Raw genomic sequence first — 22,582 nt, 5'->3', positions numbered from 1 at the left:
GCATTGTGCCCCATAAAATGTACAAGTTTTTACATGTGAATGTCAATTTAAAAATTTAAAAACTCTCTATTAATGCAATTTGATAATACTCATATTTGCATTTAAGCCTATTTATCTCTTACATAATTGCCTATGACAGATAATATGCAGATTTCTGCATTCGTGTTATATTGGTAGACTGGGTACCAAATGCTCTGTTGCTGCCAGTATGTGGTCTTTTCTTTAATAGTGACCATTGGTAAAGTGACAAAGTGCATTATTCCTTTAGTTTAAAAAATAGAAAGTATCAAAATCATGAAAGAAAAAGGAAAATTCACATAGTAGTGATTTTTTTTTTATTATTTTTGACAGGCAGAGTGGACAGTGAGAGAGAGACAGAGAGAAAGGTCTTCCTTTTGCCGTTGGTTCACACTCCAATGGCCGCCGTGGTAGCGCGCTGCGGCCGGCGCACTGCGCTGATCCGATGGCAAGAGCCAGGTGCTTATCCTGGTCTCCCGTGGGGTGCAGAGCCCAAGCACTTGGGCCATCCTCCACTGCATTCCCTGGCCACAGCAGAGAGCTGGCCTGGAAGAGGGGCAACCGGGACAGGACCGGTGCCCCGACCGGGACTAGAACCCGGTGTGCCGGCGCCGCAAGGCGGAGGATTAGCCTGTTGAGCCACGGCGCCGGCCCATAGTAGTGATTTTTAACACACAAGATGATACAGTATGTAACAGTGCAGAGACAGAGTCACCAATTTGCCTCCTCCAATCCTCTGGTTACCTGATGTGTGGTTCAGGGTAATTTATCAAACTTCCTCGTGTCTTAAGTTTCTTCATCAGTAAAAGACAGAGACCAAGAATCGCCTCCTTTTATGGTCACTTTAAGGACTAAATGAGTTGAAATAAACAAAATACTTGGCCATGTAGCAAGTGTTAGATGTTACCCATCATGTTAATTTTCAGGAAATACAATCATGCAAGAAACCTGAAATTTTTCAGATTGCAAGCAACGATAGATTTCTGGCACAAATGGGCTAGCATACTTTTTTTATGACCAATAGAAATGGAAAAATTAAGACACAGGCATAGTTTTTCATTTTTATGATCCTAATTTTCAGAGAGAAAGGAAATGGAAGAATCAAGATATTTCACATATTTCACACACCACTTTAATAAAAATAAAAATAATTCTGCCTTGAAGAATATTTTGTGTTCATTTTGTAATGGAAATTTAACTTTGAGGAAAAGATTAGAATGGTATAAAAAAGGAGCGATAATCATTCAATTAAATGAAAAGAGAGATGGAAAGAAAAATAGGTTGTAGGGGGAAAAATGGGGATAATTATGCACCCTGGTGGTGGAGAAATAAAGATGGGGTATTATACTTACCAGTACAAGTATGGATTACAATCTCAGCTACTTCCAGGAATGAGAAAAACAGAAATTTATTCCTTTTTAGAGTCATCATTATATCTCAAGATACACAATTATAAATAGTTCCCATCTTTAGGAATGAAACCAATTAGTAGAACTGGGAATAATGGTCAAAAATATACTCCATTGTTAGCTTTCCAAAGAGGCGACAGCTTTCCTGCTCTCCACTTCTCCCAAGGGCCAAATATCATCAGACGCAGAACTGAGTGTTGAGAAAGGAATAATTCCATGTGACGGGCAGTTATTAGGAAGCTGTGACAATATTTTCCTAAATTTGAGATTAATTTATTTTGAATTATTGAAAGTTATAAATATCGCTGACTATATCAGTTTGGCATCTGTATCAGGTTAAAGACTGACCATCACTATGTTCTCTTAATAATGGCACACTTCAGAGTTATTGTAGTTGGTTCTAGACCACTGCAATAAATATAATTTTGCAATAAAGTTATGCATGAATTTTTTGGTTTCTCAGTGCACACAAAAATTGTTTAAACTATACTGTAGTTTATTAAGTGTGCAACAGCATTGTATCTAAAAATTAATGAATTAAAGTAGTTTATGGTTTAATAAATTATAAATTTAAAATAAATAATTGTAGTAATAAATAAATTATAAGTACTTAAGTAATCTAGTTTATTGCTAAAAAAATCTAGAAATCATATGAGCCTTTACTAAGTTGTAATCTTTCTACAGGTGGAAGTGTTGTCTTGATGTTGATGACTGTTGAATGATCAGGGTCGTGGTTGCTGGAGAATGGGGTGGCTGTGGCAATTTCTTAAACTGAGACCACAATAGGTTATCTTCTTAGAATTGCACCTGTGAAATACATGAAATCTGCTCTCTTTAAATTAATAAAAAATAACAAAAGATTAGGCCAGCTCTCTGCTGTGGCCCGGGAAAGCAGTGGAGGATGGCCCAAGTGCTTGGCCCCTGCACCCGCGTGGGAGACCAGGAGAAGCACCTGGCTCCTGCCTTCGGATCAGCGCGGTGCGCCGGCCGCAGCGGCCATTGGAGGGTGAACCAACGGCAAGGAAGATCTTTCTCTCTGTATATCTCTCTCTCACTGTTCACTCTGCCTGTCAACAAACAAACAAACAAACAAAAAAACCAGAAGAAAAATAAAGAAAGAGAACTATTAGAATCTAAAAGAAGTAACAGCACAGTAGAGCTGCCACATTCAGTGACTTTCCCTTCAGGAGACATTTTTCTGGAGATATGATACTATCTGATAGCATTTTGTTTTCTTCACAGTAGAAACTTTCAAAATTGGAGTCAATATTCTCGACCATCTTATGCTTACACTATTTACGTGATGTTCTAAATCCTCTGTCATTTAACAATATTCATAGATCTCTACCAGCAGTAGATTCCATCTTCAGAAACCATTTTCCCTGCTCATCCATGAGAAGTAAGCCCTCCTCTGTTAACGTTTCATCATGAAGCTGTCACAGTTAGGCCAAATCTTCAAGCTCTACTTCTAGTTCTAATTTTCTTGGTATTTCAGTCACATGTCTAATTGTTTCCTCCACTAAGATCTTGAGCCCTTCAACATCAGCCATGAGGGTGGTAGTCAACTTCTTACAAACTCCTGTTGATGTTATGTTGAGCTCCTCTCTTGAATCATGAATGTTCTTTTAAAAACTCTTAATTTAAATTAATTTTAAAAACTCTTATTTAGACATATTTATGAAGTGCAATAGGATATTTGCGGTCAAACATACCAAAAACAATGATCAAATCAGTTATTAGCATATCTGTCATCATAAACTTTTAGCATTTTTTTAATGATGAGTACATTTGAAATACTCTCCTACCCATTTTGAAATATACTTGTATTGTTGTCACCACTTTCAGCATACTGTATCATAGAACATCAGAATTTATTCTTCCTGTCCAACTTTAACTGTACCCACAGACCAGCCTCTTCCCAGTTCTCATTCCCCTTGGTCTCCTTGGTCTTTTGTAACTATAGTTCTGATCTCAACTTTTTAAAATCCCACATATAAATGAGATCATGTAGTATTTACAGCAATTATGTCAGAAAGTATTTATGTTTTTCTTTAACTGTGAATGGTTTTGTAAATTTACTTATTTTATATAACTTTTCATTTCAGAGTGAAAATTTGCACTTGATCTTAGCCAAAAGGCCGAGAAGCTATTCAGAGTGAAAATTTGAATTTATAGCACAAAAATTATGAAGTAGTACAAGGAGTTCTCATATACCATATACCAAGTTTCCCCTGTGGTTAACATATCAGTATAATTGTCACAGCTAGTGAACCACACACGCAATTTCCCTTACTTTTTCTGATCTACACTCCCTCTATCTCTCCTACATTTCCCCACCTTTACTATTCAGCATTCTGGGTTCCTATGAGTTTTTGGAAGCTCAGGTAAGTAAGGAAAACATGCAGTGTTTGTCTTTTGTGGCTATTTCACTGACATCTAGTTTCATCCATGTCGGTGCACATGGCAATGTTTCATTCTTTTTTTGTGGTTGAATAGCATTCCATTGTGCATATGATCCAAATTTTCTTTTTTTTTTTTCAAGGCTTATTTAGTTATTTGGAAAGCAGAGTTAGAGAGTTAGAGAGAGAGAGGGAGAGAGAGAGAGAGAGAGAGAGAGAGAGAATAGAGAGAGAGATAGAGAGAACTTCCATCCACTGGTTCATTCCCCAGATGCTGCAAAGGCTGGGGCTGAGTCAGGCTGAAGCCAGAAGTCAGGAGTTTCTTCCAGGTCTCCTACACGGGTGCAGGGGCCCAAGCACATGGGCCATCTTCTGCTGCTTTCCCAAGCCATAGCAGGGAGCTGGATTGGAAGTTGAGCAACTGGGCCACAAACCAGTGCCCATATGGGATGCTGACACTGCAGGTGACAGCTTTACCTGCTACAGCATAGCACCGGCTAAATTTTCTTTGCTGTGAGTATAGACACACATGGTTGATTTCATGACGTTACTATTGTGAACAGTGCTGTGATAATCATGGTGGAACAAGCATCTCTTTGATACAATGCTTTCATATCTTTTGGGAATAACCCATTAGCAAGATTGATGGACATATGCAAATTCTGTTTTTAGGTTTTTCTAAAAGATGTGGTTTTTCCCAGTGTTGTGGTGTAATGGGTAAAGCCGTCACCTGTGATGTTGGCATTCCATACGGGCATTGGTTTGAATCCTGGATACTCCATTTCCAATCCAGCTGCCTCCTAATGCTCTTGGGAAAGCCACAGAGGTAGGCCCAAGTCCTTGGGCCCCTGCATCCATGTGGGAGACCTGGAAGAAACTCCTGGTTCCTGGCTCTTGTCTTCAGTCTGGCCTGGCCCTGGCCTTGTGATCATTTGGGAAATGAACCAGCAGATAGAATGTCTCTCTCTCTCTCTTTATATATATATACATAATATATATAATATAAAATATATTCATATATAAATATAATATATAATATTAAGATAAATTAATAAATTAAAATTAAGATTAATATATAAAATATGATATATAAATATAATATACATAAAATATGATATATAAATATATAAATATAATATGTTATATTTATATATCATATTTTATATATTTTAATACAACATATACTATTATATATTGTATTATATATAATCACTTTATAATATTATATTTACTAATATTTTAATATTTATATATATTTATATTATATAATATTACAATGTATAATATATATTTTATATATTTATTTATATATTTATTATATATTTACATATCATATAATATATTATATGTATAAATATATATTATACATATTATATAATATATTATGTATACATAGATATTATTTATAAATATATATTTATATATAATATATAATATAATATATAAATATAAAATAAATATTTATATATAAATATATAATATTTATACATTTATATAAATATATATATTTGAAACTTTTATATATATATAAAGCTTTGCCTTTCAAATAATTAAGATAAATTTGAGAGGCAGAATTACAGAGACAGGAGAGAGATAGAGAGAGAGTTCTTCCACCTGCTGGTTCACTCCCCAGATGGCCACAACGACCAGGGTTGGGCCAGGCTGAAGCCAGGATCTTCAGCCAGGTCTCCCATGTCAGTACAGGGGCCCTAGAACTTAAGCCATCTCCACTTGCTTTCCCAGTTGCATTAGCAGAGAGCTAGATTGTAAGTGGAGCAGCCAAGACTTGAACCAGTGTCCATATGGAATTCCAGCACTGCAGGCACACCACAGTGCTGACACCCTATTTCTACTTCTTAAAGAAAATTCAATACTCATTTGCATAGTGGTGGTACTAATTGAAATTCTCACCAACAGTGTTTGAGTTCCCTTTTCTCCACAGCCATTGTCAGCATTTGTTGCTTTCTGTCTTTATGATGAGAGAGGTCTTCTGTTTGCTGGTTTACTCCCCACATGGCTGCACATGGCTAGTCTTAAATCAGGAACCAGAAAGAACATCCTGGTCTCACAAGGGTGGCAGAAACAAGTTACGTGAGTTGTCTTCCACTGTCTTCCCGGGTGTACATTGGCAGGAAGCTGGATCAGAAGCAGAGTAGCTTCGATTCAGACTGGCACTGTGCCATGGGAAGCAAGCATCGCACATGACAGCTTAACCCGAAGTTCCACAGTGCGAGCCCCTCCATTTTTGTTGTCTGGGAAGTACATTTTCTATTTTACTTATAAAGAGTGGCTTTGCTGGATGTTATGGTCTTGGTTGGAAGCCTTCTTCTGAAAAGAACTTGAGTATCTCATCTCCGTCTCTTCTGGCCTGCAGGGTTCTTGCTGAAAAGTCTGCTATTAGTCTAGATGGCTTTCCTTTATATAACTTGGTGTTATTTATTCTCTTATTGATTTTAAGATTCTCTCCTGTCCCTACTTTTTATTTTTGACAGGCAGAGTTAGACAGTGAGAGAGAGAGAGAAAGGTCTTCCTTCCATTGGTTCACCCCCCAAATGGCTGCTACAGCCAGCGTGCTGTGCCAATCCGAAGCCAGGAGCCAGGTGCTTCCTCCTGGTCTCCCATACAGGTGCAGGGCCCAAGCACTTGGGCCATCCTCCACTGCCTTCCTGGGCCACAGTGGAGAGCTGGACTGGAAGAGGGGTAACTGGGACAGAATCTGACACCCCGACCGGGACTAAAACCTGGGGTGCCAGTGCCGCAGGTGGAGGATTAGCCTAGTGAGCCACAGCGCTGGCCGTTATCCCTACTTTTTGACAACTTGATTATTTTATGCATAGGGGAATGTCTTTCTCAGTCGAGTGTGGTTGAGGTTCTTGAGCTTCCTATATCTGAGTATCAATGTTTATTTCAAGACTAGAAACTTTTTACCTCTTGTATTATTCAGTATGTTTTCAATGCTTTTCTCTTCTTTTACCCTTCAGGTGTTTCTATAATATGAATATTTGATTAATGGTATCCTGCGCATCTTGCAGGATTTTTTCATTATTATAATTCCTTTCTGTTTATTTTTGATTGACTGGATCATTTAAAATTCTTGCCCTCAAAATCATAAGTTCTTTGTTACACTTGATCTATTCTATCATTGAAATTCCCGATTGTATTTTTTATTTCAGTGATTGATATGTTGAACTCCTAGATTTCTGATTTTTTTCCTTTGTTTGTAATACTTTCTTTCTTTTTTTTTTAAAAACTTTTATTTAATGAATCTAAATTTTCAAAGTACAGCTTATGGATTACAATGGCTTCCCCCACCTCCATAACTTCCCTCCCACCCACAACCCTCCCCTTTCCTGCTCCCTCTTCCCTTCTATTCACATCAAGATTCATTTTCAATTCTCTTTATATACAGATCAGTTTAGTATATATTAAGTAAAGATTTCAACAATTTGCACCCACATAGCAACACAAAGTGAAAAATACTGTTGGAGTACTAGTTATAGCATTAAATCACAATGTACAGCACATTAAGGACAGATATCCTACATGATATTTTTTAAAAATTGATTAATTTTCTATGCAATGTCCAATTTAAAAACCAAGTTGTTTTTTTCATTTTCAGTTATCTTTATATACGGAAGATCGATTCAGTATATACTAAGTAAGGATTTCATCAGTTTGCACCCACACAGAAACACAAAGTGTAAAAATACTGTTTCAGTACTAGTTTAGCATTACTTCACATTGGACAACACATTAAGGACAGATCCCACATGAGACGAAAGTACACAGTGACTCCTGTTGTTGACTTAACAATTTGACACTCTTGTTTATGGCGTCAGTAATCTCCCTAGGCTCTAGTCATGAGTTGCCAAGGCTATGGAAGCCTTTAGGATTTGCCAACATTGATCTTATTCTGACAGGATCATAGTCAAAGTGGAAGCCCTCTCCTCCCTTCAGAGAAAGGTACCTCCTTCTTTGATGACCCCATTCTTTCCACTGGGATCTCACTCGCAGGGATCTTTCATTTAGGTCTTCTTCTTCTTTTTTTTTTTCTAGAGTGTCTTGGCTTTCCATGCCTACAATACTCTCATGGGCTTTTCATCCAGATCTGAATGCCTTAAGGGCTGATTCTGAGGCCAGAGTGCTATTTAGGACATCTGCCATTCTATGAGTCTGCTGTGTATCCTGCTTCCCATAATGGATCATTCTCTCCCTTTTTGATTCTATCAGTTAGTATTAGCGGACACTAGTCTTGTTTGTGTGATCCCTTTGACTCTTAGACCTATCAATGTGATCAACTGTGAACTGAAATTGATCACTTGGACTAGTGAGATGGCATTGGTACATGCCACCTTGATGGGATTGTAGGTTTCTGATTTTTAAAAGTAATTTCCATCACTTTGGTTTTCTCATCTCTTTAAATGTTGTGTTTGTATTCTCTTGACTCTCACTGAGTTTTTTTTTTAAGATTATTTATTTATTTGTTTGAAAGACAGAGTTATAGAAAGAAAGATAAGGAGAGACAGAGAGAGAGAGGTCAATCTTCCATCTGTTGGATCTGTCTTCAAATGGCTACAATGACTCTTGATGGGCCAGGCTGAAGCCAGGGACCAGGACCTTCATCTGAGCCTTCCATGTGGCTGGCAGGGGCCCAAAGATTTGGGCTGTTCTCTGCTACCTTTCCAGGAGTATTAGCTGAAAATTGGATTGGAAGTGGAACAGCTAGGCCTCAAACTGGCATCCATGTTGAATGCTGATGCTACAGGTGGCAGCTTAACCTGATAGGCCACAGTGCCAGCCCCTCATTGAGTTTTCTAAGGATCATTATTTTTGATTCTCTTTGCAGCCATTTCATAGATTTCCTTCTAATCACGATCTGTTTCTGGGGAACTATTGTGTTCTATTGAGAAGTCATGTTTTTCTGGTTCTTCATGTTTCCTGTGTCCCTACATTGACATCAGTGCATCTGATATAATTGTTCCTTCTTTATGGAGTAGGTTTTGATGGAAAATAACTTTCTGTTTACATGGAACATCGGTTATCACTCTGGTTATGGGTTTTGTTTTGGTTTTAGGTGAGCCTAGATGTGTAATCATTGAGTGATTTCTTAAGATTTAATAAATATCAGTAGTATTTATGAATGTCACAATTGATCAGTCTACAGCAGTTCATTGATATAGAAGTATGACTCTGAAGTGGATGTGGGCTTTTAGGGTTGACTCTTTGGCGTCTAGATTTTTTTATGTCAGTCACACTAGGGTTTGTGATGGTTGTAGCCCATGATTGATGCTGTAAGAGGGGCCTGTTCCTGTGTCCTTCCAGGGAAACCTGAGAGATGCTGGGGCTTCAGGCCCAATATTTGTGGTTCTGGGATTTTGTGATGTGTGTGAAACCTTCCGTAGCTCCTGCCATCCCTGTGTGCAAATGATGCTTGGAGTACAGCACCAAAGATCCTAGTCTCCTGGGAGATCCTGTGGGATGTGAAGGGGAACTGAGTCATGGTCCTGTAGGTAAATTCATGTTTTGCTGGGGACTGTGCATTGGAAGTCTTGGTCTGGAGTGGCAGAATGCAGGAAGCTGCTCTCTCGCTTCACACAAGCCTCAGCAAAACCTTTGCATGTCCTATGGGAACTGGGAGCAATTTCCACCATGTGTGAAGGTGCCCAGTACTGTGTTCCATGAGTTGAAAATGAGGATTCCTCAGATTGAATAACTTATAGTTTCTTGTGGATTGCGCTGGTGCCAAGCCCCAAGAAGCCGAAGGGAACTGTCCTAGATTACAGAGTGAACGAGTGTGGCTCTGGAGCTCGTGCACAGAAATGTCACAGCTACAGAACGGAGGGGACTGCACTCTGTCTGGAGAGCGTCTTGTCTGTGGCTCTGGGACTCCTGGGGCTCTGGGGCGCTTGCTATCTACTATTCTGGACTAAGAATAGACTTGTAGCAGCGGCTATACCAGAGCAGCTCAGGTTCCTCACTTTGGGGGCGGGGGAGGCAATGTGAATTACATTTTTTGGAGCAAAGGAATTGCTTGGACTCCAGTCAGCTTTCTAGATCAGATTTAAAGTCAGTGAGGACAGGGGCCGACCTTGTGATGTAGCAGGTTCAGCCTCCGCCTGTGACGCTGGCATCCCATGCAGGTGCTGATTCAAGTCCTGGCTGCTCCACTTCTGATCCAGCTCTCTGCTATGGCCTGGGAAAGCAGCAGAGGATGGCCCAAGTCCTTGGTCCGCTGCCACCCATGTGGGAGACCCAGAAGAAGCTCTTGGCTCCTGGCTCCTGGCTTTAGCTGAAACTTAATTAGTCTCTATTGACTACCTGTTCTCTTCTCCACTTTAGCAGTACAAACTAAAGAGATGGAGATGCAAGGTCAATATGCAATCACATGATTTATTATCTGTACTGACATCTTTTTTGATCAGTGGTTTAGAAATATGAACATATGGATTCACATATTAACATTAAGTACTTGTAAAGAAATAGTTTACCATTTTTTAAAAAAGAAGAAATTTTATTATATCTTTACAACTTTGGTGTAAGCTTAGTGAATACCCTACACAATATCACAATCTCAGCTCTCCCCATACGTCCTTCGAAGACCACTAGGCATAAATGGCATGCCCATCTTTGTGTGCATGCTTCACCTCAAATCCATTTACTTTCTGTTTCTACTTTTATGGTATTGTCTTCCCACAACCGTCACTCACCCATACTTAGCATAACTTCTATTGTTTTATTATTATAATGGGGATTGATGTGGGGCAAAGTTGTTTGCTTTTTGGACAATTTTAAAAAAAGACTTATTTATTTGAAAGGCAGAGAGAGAGAAAGAGAGAGAGAGAGAGAGAGAGAGAGAGAGAGAGAGAGAACCTACCTTCTGCTTGCTAACTCCCCAAATGGCCACAATAAATATGTCTGGGTGGGCTAAGCCAGGAGTCAGAATCTCTTATCTTCCATCAGCTGCTTCACTCTCTAGTTGAATGCAATGGACAAGGCTGGGACTTGCTGAGGCCAGGAGCTTCATCCTGGTCTCCATGTGGGTTTCAGGGGGCCAAATATTTGGATCAGTTTCCACTGCTTTTCCTAGATCATTAAAGGTAGCTGGATATTAAGTGGAGCAGCCGGGACGCTAACCAGTGCCCGTATGGAATGTTGGCACTTCAGGAGACAGCTTAACCCGCTGCACAACACCGACCCCAGATCCTTTCTTTAAAAAGTATACACATATAAAATAATGTTCTTGCAAGTATGCCTGTGACAGAACTCCATACCTTCTGTAATTACTGTATTTTCAATGATATTGAATTCAAAATTTTGAAAATTTCCAATGAGACTCTCCTTGAAACATGAATTACTTAGAAGTGAATTGTGTTGAATTGCTAATGAGCTAAAAGTAATTCATATGCTTAGAAACTAAATGGTAGTAAGACTTCATTTGTTTTTTCTGCAAGAACTAGTTATCTAGTTTAACAAGGAGTCAGTCAAGATGTGCTGGTGTTTTATTCTGTCCATAGTGAAGTGAGAGAGTAAGCTGCTTGTGGGCTTCAAATCACCTATGAAGTAGTGGTGACTTCTAACACCAGAGTTGTATCAGTGAGTACAGTTGAGATAATTACTTCTCAAAAACATCCCAAGAAGTCACCACATATCTGCTTGCACGTCTCTAGACAGGTATGAGTGATGTTTTAATTATCATCTTTCTACCTGATGTATTAAATGCAATACTTGTATACATACATTGTGTGTACATGCATTTATAATTTTGTATGAGAGTATCATGTAAGGGTTTACTCAGAAAGCAGAAAATTTGTTAGCTATATAGATCAGAACCACGTAGCTCCTCTGAACTTTGCAGAGAATGAAGAGTAATTGTGCTGTTATTTTTATTGACAGTTTCCCATTGACATTTCCCATAATTTTTTTGCTTTGAAACAACTCATTTTCCTTCTCCACAATCATAATATCTCATGTTATTTCTTCATGTAAGGTAAAACTATTATCATATAAATTTTTTATTAAATTAGAAAAAGTAATGTTTCAAACTTTCGAAAACATTTCTGCTTGTGTATTTAAGGGAGACATTTCAAGAGAAGCTACATTTAAACAACAATTAAGAACTGAAAACTTTAAAGGATTAAATTATGAAGGGCAGGGGTAATAGGACCATGGTTTGACAATTTATCATTTTGTTTCCTAAATGAATATAAATGCCTTTAGAATTTTCTCTAGTTAAGTCAGAATTAGGATAGACACGTGATGTGGTTTTAAAAATGGGAGTATAATGAAAACTCAAAGTGATTTTGTTAAGTAATACATAACAGGTGAAGGATGTTGTACAGCGTTGGGAACATAGGTAGCCTTTAACAAATTGTGGCCATTATTTTGTGCCATTATCATCTTTGTTCACATTTGGTAATCACTGAATATATACAAAGTTTATTTTTGCAGTTTAAGTTGTAAGAATCTAAGTGTTGGATTTCAAAACACACTTTCATAATAAAAAACACAAACTGTACATCTTGGGTTATCCAGAGCTTTCTGATCTGAGTCAGTTATTGGCTGTTCAGTTTACAGTCAACATGTGGCAAAAGAGAGCCACACAGTGTATTTTCTGGCCATGTGAGATTGCTAACAATTATCCCTTGAGTTCACATGCTGATTTGTCAGCCTCTTTATGGCATTCTTAATCTCTTTATTTCTTAGTGTGTAAATGGCTGGATTCATGAAAGGTGTGATTACAGTATAAAACACAGCCAGAAACTTGTTCACCCAGGTGATACTTACTGGCCACAGGTAGATGAAGATGCAGGGTCCAAAGAACAGCACCACCACTGTGATGTGAGAAGTACAGGTAGAGAGGGCCTTCGATGCACCATCTTTAGCATTAAGATGGATGGTAAACAGGATATAAGTATAGGAGATCAGCACGAGAATGAAGCAAGCTGTTGCCAAAAGCCCACTGTCTGCGTTTATAACTATTCTTAAAGTATCGGTATCCATACAGGCTAGTTTGATCACCAAAGGAATATCACAAAAAAAGCTGTCCACTACTGTAGGTCCACAGAAAGGCAGCTCCAAGATCATAGCCAGTTGGCTCATAGCGTGAACAAAGCCAATGATCCACGATGTCAAAACCAGCCAGGTGCACTTCTGTCTGTCCATGATGCTGGAGTAATGGAGTGGCTTGCAGATGGCCACATAACGGTCATAGGCCATTGTCACCAGAAGAACCATCTCACCCCCTCCAAAGAAATGCACACAGAGAATCTGGGCCATGCAGCCCCCAAAGGAAATGGTCTTATCATCCTTCAGGAGGTCTGTGATCAGTTTAGGGGTGGTCACTGAGGAAAGGCATGAGTCTACAAAGGAGAGATTAGCTAAGAGGAAGTACATGGGGGAATGGAGATTGTGGTCAGTGATGATTAACAGCACGACAAAGAGGTTGCCCAAAACTGTCATTAGGTAGAGTATAGAAAATGGCAGTAGGAGGATTGCTTGGAGCTCCTGTGAGTCACAAAGTCCCTGAAAAATAAACTCAGACACCACTGATTGGTTTGCTTCTTCCATTTACAGAATGTGTGCTACTGGGACCCAAATACAAAGAGATGAATAAGGGCTTCTGGAACAGAAGCAAGAACTTAATGATCAGGAACTAGAGAGCAGATATTTACTGAAATGTTGGCATTGCACTAAACTCAAAATCGCAAATCAGTTTATCTTGGATGTAGATGTGTGCACAACATTGTGGATAAGAAAAACTAACTATAGAAGATCAGATAAATATTTTATTCATAAGAAATACTTTATCTTGACTCATTTAAGAAATTTTTTTAAATTTAAAAATTTTAACAGACATACAAAAATACATATTAATGGAGTACTGTGTTGTGTTTTGCTAGATATATATGTTGTAACATGGTTAGCGTAAGTACATTTAACTCTTCAAACATTTAACATTTATTTATGGAAAAAAATGCAAAACTCTGTCTTCTAGTTTTCTTTCTTTTAGAGAAATACATAGCACACTAATATCTGATCTCACGTTACTGTACAATAGAGCCCCAGGACTCTTCACTCCTCTCCAGCTATAACCTTGTAGACTTTAATCAGCCTTTTCCTCTCTTCCCTCCTCAGCCTTTGGTAACCAACATTATACTTTTAACTTCTGTCAGATCACATTTTATTAAAGATTCCTCGGTGGAGTGAGGTCATATGACATTTGCATTTCTCTGAGTGACTTATTTAGAAGTATAATTTTTATTGTCAAAAATTAATATGATGATTAAAAATGTGGTAATAAATGTTCTACATAAAAAGTTTCTCAAGTTCTTGAATCTGCCCCTCCTGCAAGAGATCAGAAAGACATCGTTAGTAGTCATAAAATATATTTTGAGGATATGTACTTATCAGACTGGATAAAGCCCCCAAATCTAATGCTACATTTCAGATACACACAGCTCTCAGAAATAAATAAATTAAAAAACCAATAACAATTAGTTCACATTTATATTCAAATAATTCAACATCATCATTAGCCTTGAGACTATATTGTCTTATTAATGTTAATTATTGATTTTGTCTGTGTTTACTACTTTGATCAAAAAATAGAACAGCCAAAATGCAAAAAGAAAAAGATAACAGGCAGAGATAACTGGTCTCTAAAAACCATTCTTTCCCAACATGTGTATCTGAAAGCATATAAGACTGTTTTTTATTAGTGTGTGAAACTCTGCTTTAAGGACTACTGAAGTCTCTGGGATTAGTTGGGAGAGAAATCTTATATTTTTGGTAATCATAGAAACTAAGTAACATTCACTAATAATACAGGTATTGAAAAATGCTAAACTGAAAATATTGTTAAACCAGTGGATGGGATGGAAAGTGAAGTTAAAACCAGATAGCTTGTAATACACCTACCCTACAGGAGACTGACACCAGCTGCTTCTTGGCTGACTAAGCTCACTCAGATTCCCTGAAGTCTGAAGTGAGGTCCAATTTGTTTTCTGCAGTAAGCGGTGTTGGCGATGACTATCTCATTCCATGCAATATAAAGCTGCATACCGCAGACAGTAGTCTCTGGGCTGGAGACCTTCCAGCTCTTTGTTTTAAATGGGGCCAAGTGTTCAGAAAGACTTGCTTTCATGCTCCTCAGGGATCCTTAGCTTCTCCCTTTCTCTGACTTGACGATATTGTGTAGTACTTGACCCTTTTCAACAAAAGCTTCCACTTAGTTAAATGCAGCTATACACGTAAGATAAGGAAGCATAAACAGAAAACAAAGTGTTGGCCGAGTAGTGGTTAAGATGCTGGTTGACTACCTGGTGGCAGTGCTTGGGTTCAATCCCTGGCTCTGCCCATTGCCCCTGCGCCCTGTGGATGAGAACCCGGCAGGGCAGCAGTGACCTGCTTCCTGCTTCCTGCCACCCACCTGAGGGGCCTGGATTGAATTTGTGAGTCTTGGTTTTGGTCATCTGCTGGGCATGATCCAAGGCCACTGGTGGCATTGGAGGAGTGAAACTGCATATGGGAGCTATCAGTCTTTCTGTCTCTGTCTCTCTCTCAAATAAATAAATAAATAAATAAAATTAGCATTGGCTAGGATGTCAAATTTGGAACCTTCTGACGTTAAGCTGCAACAGATATAGAAAACAGTGAAAATTCTTCTTGCTGTGGGCACTGTGGGCACAGTGAATTAAATCACTTCTTAGGACTCCGACATCTGGTATCAGAGCGCCTGGTTCCATCTGGCTACTCTGTACTTCCTATCCAACTTCCTGCTAGTGTGCCTGGCAGGCAGTGAATGATGGCTCAACGACTTTGGTTCTTGCCCTCCATGTGGGAGATCTGGATGGAGTCCCTGGGTCCTGGCTTCTGTCTGGCTTAAGCACAACTGTTACAGGTATTTAGTAGTGAACAGCTATGGTAAGTATCTCTCTCTCTCTGTCTCTGTCATTATGCCTTTCAAATAAATAAATGAGCAAGTGCTTTTAAACATTGATAAATAGAGCTATCCTGTGACCCAGGAATCCCACCACGGGTTATATTTCTAAAGGAAATGAAATCAGTCCATCGGACAGATACCTGCACACTTGTATTCATTGCATTAAAAATAATTAATATTCATTAATTCAATAATAATCATTAATGTTCATTGCAGTATTATTCCGAATAGCCAAGATATGGGAACTACTTAGTGTTCATGAACAGATGAATTGAAAATATGGTAAAGTGGAATATCACTTCACATTAACAGATGCAGGGGAGGAACTTGGTGCAGCAGGGACCATGACGTTTGGGACACCCAGAGCCCATGTCAAAGTGCCTGGGTTTGCACTGTGGCTCCACTCTGCCTCCCACCTCCTCGCTCCTGCTGACGAGTACCTTGAGAGGAGGCGGATGACGGCTCAGATACGTGGGTCCCTCAGACACGTGGAACACCTGTGGAGAACTCTTGGCTCCTGTCTCTGACTGGGCTGTTGCAGGATTAGGAGAGTGAACTGATGGATGGGAAATCTCTTTCTGCCCTTCAGATATTGAGTAACTTTTACAACTGTAAAAGAGGAAATGCTGCCATTTGGAACAACATGGATGAATCTTAAGAACCTCAAACTAAGTGAAATGAGCCAGTCACAGGAAAGACAAATGCTACACGATTTCACTTCCACGAGCTATCCAAAGCAGTCAGACTTACAGAAGGAGAACCACAGTAATGGTTTTCAAAGGCTGGGGAAGGGGAACAGGGAGGCATTAAGTGATTATAATGATTCAGCTTTTCCAGATGATTAGATTATGAAGATCTGTTGTACAAGATAGTGCCTATCATGAATACATGTATTAACTACATGTAATTATTGTATATCACTTTTACCTGAATAAAGCTGTTGAAGTGTTTTTGTTATTATATTTGTTAGGAAGATATAACACTCTTCTAACCTATCATATCATAAACTGAGTCATGATGTCAGCTCTAGTCCTAGCAGACGTAGAATGAATTGTTTAAATGAGCAGGTTACAGCCCAATTAGCGCTGGTGTGTGGCTACTGTGATCTTGACTTAAAGGCCAACTTGATTTTCTGCTTCCTGTGTCTCAGAATAACATTGGATATAATCTTCTCAGTATTCCTTGAGAAGATGCTTGGAAATTAGTATCTTGAGTGTAAAACTACTATGTTTTATGAACATATCTCTAAGTACTGAAAAGATAAAAGAATGTTATATTCTAATTTTTATTGAAGAAATAATCTATCAATACATATAATAAGATTCAAAAATACATTGATGGTAAATTTTGCAGGCCTCCTTCATTTTCCCTCTCCTCTTGTTGGCTCTTGGATGTAATAACCGCCAAGCCAAAGTTTCTGTGAATAATGAGCAGTGCACACACAGTATCCTCTGAGGTTTTGTTTTCCAGTTTCAGTTACCTATGGTCAGATGTGGTCTGGAAGAAGAAGGGTGAGTACTGTGCAAGATGTTGAGAGGGAGGGAGGGAGGGAGGGAGAGAGGGACAGGGAGAGGGAGGGAGGGAGGGAGGAAGGGAGAGGGGGAGAGGGAGAGAAGAAGAGAGGGAGAGAGGGAGGGAGGGAAGGAGGGAGAGAGGGAGGGAGGGAGGAAGGGAGAGAGGGAGAGGGAGAGGGAGAAAGAGAGAGGGAGAGAGAGAGGGAGGGAGGGAGAGAGAGGGGGGTGTTGAGTTACAGTCACATAACTTTTACTACAGCATATTGTTATGGCTGTTCGATTTATAAATCAAACTATTCATATGTGTATATAGGAAAGTGTGGCTTATATAGGGTTGGTCCTATCTGAAGTTTTAGGCACTCCCTGCATTCCTTGGAACATAAGTCTTGTAGATCTAAGGGATTACCATTAACACGTATCAATGAAGATTTTTTTCTTTATGAATTTTGTTTGCTATTTTAAATTTAATTAATTTCATGTGAAAAGAAAAGTACAGTTATTATGTCCTATTTGTCTCTTTTCTCTGGTACATTACTGTCTCTATCCCTCTCCTCTGTAGTGTCTTTCTCCCCTATAGTCAGTCACACAGGATTGCCCTGACCTAGACAATCCCAGGTGTCTTTTCTGTTCCTACAGTTTTGCCTTTCCTTTTTAAAAATAATTTTATTATATATATTTGGTATACAACATTATGATTTCATATACACTATATAGTGAAATGATATCTATAGAATGGTTAATATATCTATCATCTTACACAGATGTGTATGGTAAGAGCTTTTATGATATGAGCTTCTGAAATATTTTAGCAAATTTTCAGCCTGCAACATCATTGTACCAACTGAAGTTCTCATGTGGCATATCCTTCTCTAGACTTCTCCTCATATTTAACTGGAAGTTGGTAACGTTCAGCCTACTTCTCTCTATTGACTTCCCTTCTTCCTTTCCCTGCTCTTGTAACCACTGTTGCATTTTATCTCTATTTAACCAGCATTTCTTTCTTTCTTTCTTTTTTTGCAAAAGTCAGATCATACAGTATTTTTCTTTCTGTGCCTGGCTCATTTCATTTAGCATAATTTCTACCAGGCTCATCCATTTTTTTTTAAACAAATGAATAATGATGTAATAATACTTGACCTTCATGAAAGTAAATTTGAAATTTATTTGGAAACTTTATGGGAAAAAGAAGAAATATTATATAACCCTTTGTTTGGCCAAATAAGCACAAGTTGAATCATGAACATTATTTATAGGTATTTTTGCTACCAGCTAAAATAATTTATATCACAGTATATTTATATTTTGGATAGTAGTAAAACAATTAATAAATGCTCTGTAGCAGTGGTAGAAACATTCATTTGTACATTGAGGTAATGGCCAGGTGGCCATGTCAAATGGCAGATACTTGGAGGGGTTGTCAATTTGAGCTCCAAATCAGATTTCATCAGAACTTTCTGACAAAATACTCCTGTTTGCTCAACCTTTGTACTGCTATCTTTATATCTTTGTTCCTTAGTGTATAGATGATAGGATTCAAGATGGGGGTGACAGCAAAATCAACAATGAACAAGTATTTGTCAAGTGATGATGTGGGGAAAGGCCACATGTAGAGAAAAATGCACGGAGTGAAGAAAAGTACGACCACCGTGATGTGAGCTGACAACGTGACAAGTGCCTTGGATAAGTCCCCTGCAGAATGTTTCCAGACGGTGGCCAAAATGAAGATGTAGGAAAGGATTAGCAGGAAGAAGGTTCCTGCTGTCATGAAGCCACTGTTGGCAGCAACAACAAACTCAAACTTGGCCCCATCTGTACATGCAAGTTTAATTATCCTAGGAAAGTCACAGTAAAAGCTGTCTATTTTATTGGGCCCACAGAAAGGCAAGTTAATCACAAAAGCAAATTGAGACATCGCATGGACAACTCCAGTTACCCAGCCAATGACAACGAATAAAACACATCTTTTAGGGCTCATGATGTTCAGATAGTGAAGAGGCTTACAGATTGCTGTGTACCTGTCAAACGCCATGGCTATGAGCAGCACCATTTCCACTCCTCCCATGATGTGGATGAAGCATATCTGTGTCATACAGCTTTGGAAGGAGATTGCTTTATATTCACTTAAAAGGTCTGAGATCATCTTGGGAACTGCAGTAGTGGAAAGGCCCACATCGATGAGGGACAGGTTGGCCAGCAGGAAGTACATAGGAGAATGCAAGTAAGAATCAGCAATGACCAAGAAGACAATGAAGAGATTTCCCAGGATGATTCCTATGTAGAGCAAGGAGAATGTCAACATGAGAAAAGCCTTAGTTCCCCAAGAAGTGGTGAGTCCCAGCAACACAAACTCAGAGACTATGGAGTCATTCAGGCCGTCCATTGACTTGTAAACAGGAGTGATTTCAGACCACCTGTGGATGGAGAATTACAAAAGGTCATTATCAGCAGTACTACTCTATGTTTCCTACTTATGCTTCTGGATTATTCTGTAAGTTACATATCCAAGAGTTAGAAAGCATTGGATTGGACAGCAAAGTAGGAAGAAAGAAATAGAATCATAGTATTTAGGACAGTGATTAGATTAAAAAGTGATAGAAAGTTATGGACACATGAGTATTAGATGACAATGTATTAGTTGTTCCTTTTTTCCCTCCTTTTATTTATTTGAAAGCAGAGTTTGGAAAGAGAGAGAGAGATAAAAGGACAGAGAGAGATATAGAGAGTTCTTCCATACGCTGGACCACTCCACAAATAGCCACAATGGCTGGGAATGGGCCAGGCTGAAGCCAGGAACCAGGAGCTTCATTCAGGTCTTTCATGTGTGGGAATCCAAGCGCTTGAGCCATCTTCTGCTGCCTTCCCAGGTGCATCAGCAGGGAGCTGGATCAGAAGAGGAGCAGCCAGGACTCAAAGGGCACCAATATGGAATGCAGGCACTGGAGGCAGCCACTTAACCTGTTACTCCACAACACGGGCCCCTGTTTTTGCTTTCTGATTCCATTACTGGAGTTTTTCTTTTGCCGTGTTTGTTTTTACAATAAAGAATATGTAGATATTTTCCCTGCTTATGTATCTATTTGTTTTCTTATCCTAATAATATTAGATAGAAATTATTCACACATTAATTTTCCTTTTCTAGTATGTAAATTCTTCTTATCTAAATTTCATATTCCACTGATGAAAAAGAGATTTATAGACCAAAAAATGTTAAACACATTTTCCCTCATTTTGCCTCTGTGTATATTTCATTTCTGATTGTGCAGTTTATTATGGAAATCAATTGTACAAATCAGTATTTATGATGCTTAACTCTTGACAGTTTATGATCATAATTCAAACATTGATCTTTATAGTTAAAATTATTCACACAAAACTGACACATTTTTAATGGTAAAAAGTACTGCCTATTCTGAATAGGAAAGGGACATATTAGGAACAGCAATTGAATTCTTCTGGACAAAGAAAGGTAATATGGTTTCCCTAGTTGTATCAGTGGGATCAGTAACCAAGACATAGATACTACTTTTATTTCATGCTCTAATATTGAGAGAAAGGGCAAGAGAGACAGAGATGGTGGTTCATGATTTGTCACCTAGCAAAGAGAATGTCTATTGAATAATTTTATGTTCATATCATATTGTAATTTACCTGTGAAAATAAGACCTTAAGGATATTACATAATGAGTGAAAAGGAATTAAGTACAGACAAATAACAACAGAAAAGGGAAGACAAAATGGGAATAGATGGTAAGGAACAAAAAAAGGAGAGAGAAGGATAGTTACAGGTGTGGGTGCTATAAAAGCAAAGTCTGACATCCTTGTCCTCCCTGTGTGTGCATGCTCGGGTTCAAGGCAGCAACTACAAGGGATGAAAAACCCAAATAAAGTCCTCCCTTTCTGATACTCTGTTATTGTTGTTCACGACACTGACTGATGAGTAGTTTTTATCTGTACAAATGAAATCAGTCAGAGCAAGACTTGGAAGTAACGACCAGTATCAACTCTGTACATTGATTGGCCACTTCACTGACAAGACGGCTTTTCTTCTGGAGACCAGTTTGTGTGATGGATGTGAAAACTACCTACTTCTTGTGGTTATTCAAGGAGAAAATTCAAATTCTAAGTTCATTTGCTCTTAAAGTATTTTACCGTATCATTTACATTGATTTCTATGAGACAACAAAGTTTCTGAGCTTCCCTTGCTGATCCCTCTCTTCCCCCTCCGCTCCCTCCCCGTCCTCTCTCCAGCCCACTAACTCTTTCCTCTTTCTTTCCTTCTTTCCTTTTTACTCCTTTTATTATTTTCTTTCTTCATCTCTTTTGTATTTGTTCTTTTTCTTTTACTTTTTAAGCTTAGAATCTGGATCTTTAAAATGTTGCTTGACTAGCACACTTATGTACTATGTCTGTATTAAGAACTTATAAACATTATTATTTTTTTTTGACAGGCAGAGTGGACAGTGAGAGAGAGAGAGAGACAGAGAGAAAGGTCTTCCTTTGCTGTTGGTTCACCCTCCAATGGCCGCTGTGGCTGGCACACTGCGCTGATCCGAAGGCAGGAGCCAGGTGCTTCTCCTGGTCTCCCATGGGGTGCAGGGTCCAAGCACTTGGGCAATCCTCCACTGCATTCCTGGGCCATAGCAGAGAGCTGGCCTGGAAGAGGGGCAACTGGGACAGAATCCGGCGCCCCGACCGGGACTAGAACCGGGTGTGCCGGTGCCGCTAGGCGGAGGATTAGCCTGTTGAGCCATGGCGCCGGCCATTAAACATTAAATTTTAATAATCTTAATGTTTATTTCCATTTTTCAGATGGGAAAGCCTAATTTTCTCATGTCATATAGATATAATATGGACAGACTGGATATACAATGAGGTCCACCTGGTACCAAATCCTCCAAGATAGCTTTCCTACCAGGAATGACTTCCAATCCGATTCTTGATTTTGAGAAGACCAAGAAAAATTAGAATTTTAAACAAGGCATTGTATTCTACATAGAGAATTGAGACCCAAATACATTTAAATGGCCAATAGTGATACCAATGGAAGTTCATGTTAATACTCAAATCAGTTCAATAACACTGCTTCTCTTCAGACTGGGTTACTTCACCCTATTAATTTTAAGGATTGAGTTTACTGCTTTGATCAGGAGGTGGAATAGCTAACATTTGAGAAAAATTAGAAAATAGCAAGGTGAATTACCCGGCTTGTAGAAACCACTCTTCTTCAACCCTGGTGTCTGGGAGCTTGTGGAGGAACAGCGATTTTTCCTAGGGTGTGGAATTCTGCTGTAAACTGTCCGT

General features: G+C 38.8%; 2 protein-coding genes across 2 annotated transcripts; both read right to left on the bottom strand.

The window, feature by feature from the left end:
* Positions 1–12,454: 12,454 nt before the first annotated feature.
* LOC133770540 (olfactory receptor 4K17-like) lies at positions 12,455–13,393 on the bottom strand. Its single transcript, XM_062206618.1, has one exon. The coding sequence runs from the start codon at positions 13,391–13,393 to the stop codon at positions 12,455–12,457; it is 939 nt and encodes a 312-aa protein (XP_062062602.1).
* Positions 13,394–18,725: 5,332 nt separating this feature from the next.
* On the bottom strand, positions 18,726–19,661 carry LOC133769508 (olfactory receptor 4F21-like). Its single transcript, XM_062204721.1, has one exon. It carries the CDS (start codon positions 19,659–19,661, stop codon positions 18,726–18,728), a length of 936 nt encoding a protein of 311 aa, XP_062060705.1.
* Between the last annotated feature and the right edge of the window lie 2,921 nt (positions 19,662–22,582).

Source organism: Lepus europaeus, chromosome 11 (genome assembly GCF_033115175.1).
Source record: "Lepus europaeus isolate LE1 chromosome 11, mLepTim1.pri, whole genome shotgun sequence".
In the NCBI taxonomy this organism is placed as follows: domain Eukaryota; kingdom Metazoa; phylum Chordata; class Mammalia; order Lagomorpha; family Leporidae; genus Lepus; species Lepus europaeus.
The sequence above is the reverse complement of the archived record's forward strand: the minus strand, read 5'-3'. Positions and strand labels throughout refer to the sequence as shown.

Excerpts from the sequence above, each read along its gene's own strand:
- LOC133770540 (XM_062206618.1), bottom strand. The coding sequence starts at position 13,393 with ATGGAAGAAGCAAACCAATCAGTGGTGTCTGAGTTTATTTTTCAGGGA.
- LOC133769508 (XM_062204721.1), bottom strand. The coding sequence starts at position 19,661 with ATGGACGGCCTGAATGACTCCATAGTCTCTGAGTTTGTGTTGCTGGGA.